Here is a 5,874-nt window from a genome sequence, read left to right on the forward strand (position 1 = left end):
GACTGATAAAAGGTAAGGTCAGTATAGTTTTTAGATTTCTGCCATTTCCTCTCTGCCGCCCTGAGTCCAGAGCGATGTTCACGGAGAACATCAGACAGCCAGGGGGCAGATGGGGTGGGGCGGGCTGGTCTGGATGAAAGGGGGCAAACACTGTCTAAGGAGGATGTTAGAGTGGAGCAAAGAGTGTCAGTAGCACTGTTAGTGTCCAGTGCTGAGAACTGAGCAGGTGGAGGGAGTGAAGATGAAACCATAGTGGATAGGTGAGAGGGAGAGAGTGAGCGTAGATTACTCCGAAAGGTAATCTGTGTAGGAGTATGCATGGGCGTAGATTACGCGGGGGACGGGGGAGACGTGTCCCCCTCACTTTTAATAAAATGTATTTTCGTCCCCCGCACTTTTACTGGGTCTCACCGATCCTAGTCGACCCACTCCGAGCGGGATTCGAACCAGCGTTACCCTGAGCGGGGGCGGACAAGTTAACAGGGACGCTAACGACAGCCTTCTCTAATCTCGGTTGATAGCGCGCTTCTTGAGGTCAGGGGCAAGTGTATTTACATAGAAACCAATGTGAATACATCAAGATTTAAATTCAGAGACAAAATTATCTATGCATGACCTGCCATTTTATTCGAATCTAAATATGAGGGCGCTCTTACAGAAAGTCCGTAATACCCTGTCACGCTGGAGCTGCAGCTGAAGGAAAACAATCGTTATGAGTGATGAAACGTTACGACGACAATCAGACGATTGCGACAATATATGCTTTATGTGTGTTTTTCAAGTCATCTCAATGTAGGCTATTTATTGACAATAAAGTATCATATGAATAATGCAGCTTTTTTAATGTTTAGTATCTGCTCACCACGGCTGCATTTATGTAATCAAAAATAGTTAAAACAAATTAAAACCGCTTTTTTCCCTATGTGAATATATAGTAATTTATTCCTGTGATCAAAGCTGAATTTATCATCATTACTCCACTCTTCAGTGACACATGATCCTTCACTAATCATTCTCAGATGAGGATTTCATAATCAAGAAACATTTATGATTATTATCTGTGTTGAAAACAGTTCCCAAAATGTTGTGGAAACCATGATAGCCTACATGTTATTTTTCAGGATTCTTTAATGAATAGAAAGTTCAATGGACAGCATTTATTTGCATTTATTAAATAAATTATCTAATTTGTAATATTAAAAATATCACTTGTGATCAATTTAATGCATGTCTGATCAATAAAAGTATTAATTTCTCTCTTTTTTAAATTTTACCACAAATGTTTAGAAAATTAAGCATCACCATGAGCAGCACAACTGATAATAATCCTAAATGTGTGTTGATCATCAGATCCTCATATGGGAATGATTAGTGAAGGATCATGTGACACTGAAGACTGGAGTAATGATGATAAATTCAGCTTTGATCACAGGAATAAATTACATTTTACTATATATTGACATAGAGAACAGATGAGTTACATCAGAATATATATATTATTTTACATTGCATAAAATCTATGGACTCTTAATGCAGAAGTGTTTGTAGTATATAAACCAACCATAAAATTGGCAAAAAAAAAAAAAAAAAAATAGGAGAATAGGATAATAATATTATAGATATTAATTATTGGTTATTTTTCAGCAGTGTATTTGATATCTTGCCCAATTAAAAGCAAGAGATGCGATAAATTATATTGGTCCGAAAAAAAAAATGGTATTACGACATTTCTGTCCCCCTCACTTCTGAAAAGATGGCTACGCCCCTGGGAGTACGTGTTGTATCAGGAGTCAGTATGAGGTTAAGAGTGATGAGAAAGTGGTCTGAGGTGTGTAATGGAGTAACTAAAGTGTTGTCCGTGGAGCAGTTGCGTGTGTAGACAAGGTCTAATTGGTTACCTGATCTGTGAGTAGCCGTAGTAGATACTAACTTAAGGTCATATGAAGTCAGTAGAGTGCTGAAGTCTGCAGCTAGGTGTTTATCAAGATGGATGTTGAAGTCACCAAGCAGAATCAGTGGAGTGCCATCCTAAGGGAAGCTAGAAAGTAACACATCCAACTCCTCCACAAAGTTACCGAGGTGACCTGGAGGACGATAGACCACTACCACATGGATTTTAACAGGGTGAGTAATAGTGATTGAGTGCGATTCAAATGAATTGGCCGGTAGAGACGGTAATGGATCAAATTTCCAATCATTTGAGATAAGCAAACCAGTACCCCCACCCCTCCCAATAGGCCGAGGAGTGTGTGAAAAAGTTAAATTGGTTGAGAGGGCTGCAGGAGTGGCAGTGTCCTCTGGTTTGATCCAGGTCTCAGTTAGGGCCATGAGGCTGAGCTGAGAATGAGTCCCAATAGATTAAATAAAGTCTGCTTTGTTTACAGCAGACTGGCAATTCCAGAGACCAATTGGAATAGAGAGTAAAGTAGCAGAGGATGTTAGGATATAGCGCAAATTATTAGGATTGCGGCGTCTCGTGCGTACAGAGCGTGATTTACGAGTGCTAGTAGTAATAGTTGAGATTTGAAAGCACATGGTGAATACAGATCAGAGAAAAGGCCAGATATGAATTAGAAAAGAACCGAACACAAATAATGAAAAGGAAGATGATACTCAAGTGCCTTGCCGGGGTCCTTGCTCGGGCGGAGTTGCGCTGGGAAGAGTTGAAGTCTTTACGCTCGTTGGTCTTCACACAAGGAGGGCTTCACACTGCCGCTTCCGCTGCCGCGGACTATAACGCTATTTATACTCACCTGAGTATCGTTATTGAAAGCAGCTGGGAACGCCCCCAACAAACTCACTCCCAACGTGGCAATGACCAAACAAATGCTAACTCAACAAATGCTAACTCCCACACACTCCGTGAGAATACACCAAAACTAATAATACACACCACTGCACTACACAGACACACTTTTCCAACAACAAATGAACAAACAATCAAATGAGAAAAGTTACAAACACTTACAGAGTAGTTGTCTATCAGTCAATTAATTGCTCCTCTCTAGCCAAATGTTACAAACACATGAGGCTTTTAATACCTCGCTGGCCACGCCCCCAACAAACTCACTCCCAACGTGGCAATGACCAAACAAATGCTAACTCAACAAATGCTAACTCCCACACACACCGTGAGAATACACCAAAACTAATAATACACACCACTGCACTACACAGACAAACTTATCAAACAACAAATTAACAAACAATCAAATGAGAAACGTTACAAACACTTACAGAGTAGTTGTCTATCAGTCAATTAATTGCTCCTCTCAGCATGTTAAATGTTAAATGTCTCAGCATGTTAAAGGTTACATGTTAAAATGTGTCTAAATAGCGTAAATAAAATAAATGTAAATGAAATCATGTTAAAATGTGTCTAAATAGCGTAAATAAAATAAATGTAAATTAAATTATGCTTGCTGATTTAATTGAGAAGCACACTCCAACATGTCATAATGGCAAAATTATAAACCAATAAATAATTTCAATAAATAAATCAAAAAATAAATTTCACCATGACGATAATATTCCCATTCCCAGTGCGTCTGTGTATGACGCCAAAGGTTTCTAATTGAAATGAATGGAGCACCCAGCGCGTCGAAAATTGATGATAAAGGTACACCCAGTTCGTTGAAAAGTGACGACAAGGGGTCCTGGTCAAGCGTCCATATGTGACGAGTTGGGTGTGAGAATGTGTTGGCCTTGCGAGCAGTGGGAGTTTTATTATGCAATTTCCGCTTTTCCGGTCATGAGTATGAGGTAACAGAGCTCTGATTATCATTTAAGATACATTTGAGTGTGTTCACTCGGTGGCTGTTATGACACTTGTTGCACACTGCAGTAAGAGTAAAACGTTTCTACAATATAAAACCGAGAGTAACGCAGAAACGACGCAATTGACAGGTGACTCCCTCACACGTCCTGGTTCCTTGGTTAAAAAGGCAATTTTCTCACGATTGTATGTACTCAAATATATAACATTGGCTTAGTGGGTTTGGATATTTTACTGCAAAAATGTTACATATTGCAGCTTTGCAGCAGATACAATGTCAGAGGCACGCCACCATATGGTGACTTTTCATGGCCTGAAAAACTTTTATGCCACAAGTTTACATTTTCTCAAAAATAAAAGAAATATTGTGGATTTGGATTCTGAGTTTGGAGTAGAGTGCTGGTGCAAAGACAGTTTTTGTTGCATCATTTTAATTGATCCCAAGATGCTTTATAATGTAATCTACATATAATTTCCCAACTGAAAAAGATGTTATAAGAGTAGAGACTTTAAGCTCTTCACACGCGCACACTCAGCTCCAGTTTTATTGATCTGATCGTTTGCCTTTTTCCTAAGCTCCACCTTTGTTTGTCTGATATCCAGCCAACAATGAATACTGAAGTCTAGTTAGTAGATTGTAAATGAATGTAGCCATTTTTAAAATCTATTCATTAATATTGTCTTATGTGCATTTTTGCTTTTGAAGCAATATCCATAACTTTATGGATAACCTGTCATATCCTGTTATATTGACTCTCATGGTGCCCAAAGAATCTAAGTCATATAGGCACATATATTTAACTTGTTTTCTTTTCCTTTATTTGCTTATATTGTCAATAAATATGCGTCTTGTAATGGTCATTATCATGACGAAAGTACTTCATGAACCAATGTACATATTTTTGTCTCATCTGTGTATTAATGGGGTTTATGGAGCCACAGGATTCTACCCTAAATTTCTGTCTGATTTAATATTGGATTCATATGTGATCTCCTCTCACATGTGTGCTCTGCAGTCCTTTGTTATTTACAGCTCATTACTATGCGAGTTTACAATATTAACAGTGATGTCTTATGATAGATATGTAGCCATATGCAAACCTTTAGACTATCATTCCAGATTAACTAAATTCACATGTGTGAAATTAATTCAGTTTTCTTGGATTGTTCCCAGCGTCTCTGTGATTCCAGCAATCATGTTATCAAATCTGAGGCCATTTTGTAAATATCACATTGACAAATTATATTGTGATAACTGGTCAGTTGTAAAACTGTCTTGTGCATCATCTTTTGTGAACAATGTCTATGGATATTTTGTAGCATTTATATTTGTTAGCTGTGCAGTTATTATCATAGTTTCCTATATTAAGTTGATCTCTGCATGTAAATTATCTTTAGAAAACAGAAGGAAATTCTGGCAAACCTGTCTGCCACACTTGTTATCACTGATAAATTTCACTTTTGCTTTGCTTTTTGATGTTATGTATAGCAGATATGGATCAAATGATATTCCAGAGAGTCTGCGTAATTTTTTGGCTTTAGAATTAGTTATAGTTCCACCTCTTTTTAATCCTGTAATCTATGGGTTAAATATTACGGCGGTACGTAAACAAGTTTTTACTTCATGTGCTGCAGCAAGAGTTAATGTTTCAGGAATTAAAAGGGGGTAACATTTAGTAAATAAATATTTGCTGTACATATTTTATAAAAGTGATCATGTTATGCTGTTATTTATCAGTAGTGTACTAAGTATTACGTTTAATTCAGTACTATATTTTGCAAAATTGTATCTAATGAAATTCAGGCCTTTTCTGTTATAAGAGGGAGTAAGAAATAAGAAGTAGTTAGAGCCAACTCTCTGTTTATTTACAGATTGCATTTATTTTTTTTTACATATTTTTGGTTAATGTTGAAAGTTGAATTAATGCTTCCCAATAAATCCAGCTTATTAGTTTTGAACAGTAGTGAAATTCTGAATTTGAGATCTGGTGCAGCTAATGGTTGGAGATCAAAAGTGGTTAGAACGTTTGTTGGGTGCTTTAAATTTGCAATGTGGAATGAGCTGAATCATTCTAGGTCCTTATTATTGATGCAATGCT

The 5,874-nt window shown here is 37.4% G+C and overlaps 1 protein-coding gene across 1 annotated transcript; it reads left to right on the forward strand.

Moving 5' to 3' along the window:
- Positions 1-4,497: 4,497 nt before the first annotated feature.
- LOC137046007 (olfactory receptor 52B6-like) lies at positions 4,498-5,445 on the forward strand. Its single transcript, XM_067423065.1, has one exon. It carries the CDS (start codon positions 4,498-4,500, stop codon positions 5,443-5,445), a length of 948 nt encoding a protein of 315 aa, XP_067279166.1.
- The last annotated feature ends 429 nt before the right edge of the window (positions 5,446-5,874 follow it).

Source organism: Pseudorasbora parva, chromosome 18 (genome assembly GCF_024679245.1).
Source record: "Pseudorasbora parva isolate DD20220531a chromosome 18, ASM2467924v1, whole genome shotgun sequence".
Taxonomy (NCBI): domain Eukaryota; kingdom Metazoa; phylum Chordata; class Actinopteri; order Cypriniformes; family Gobionidae; genus Pseudorasbora; species Pseudorasbora parva.

Coding starts and splice junctions, on each gene's coding strand:
- LOC137046007 (XM_067423065.1), top strand. CDS start 4,498: ATGGATAACCTGTCATATCCTGTTATATTGACTCTCATGGTGCCCAAA.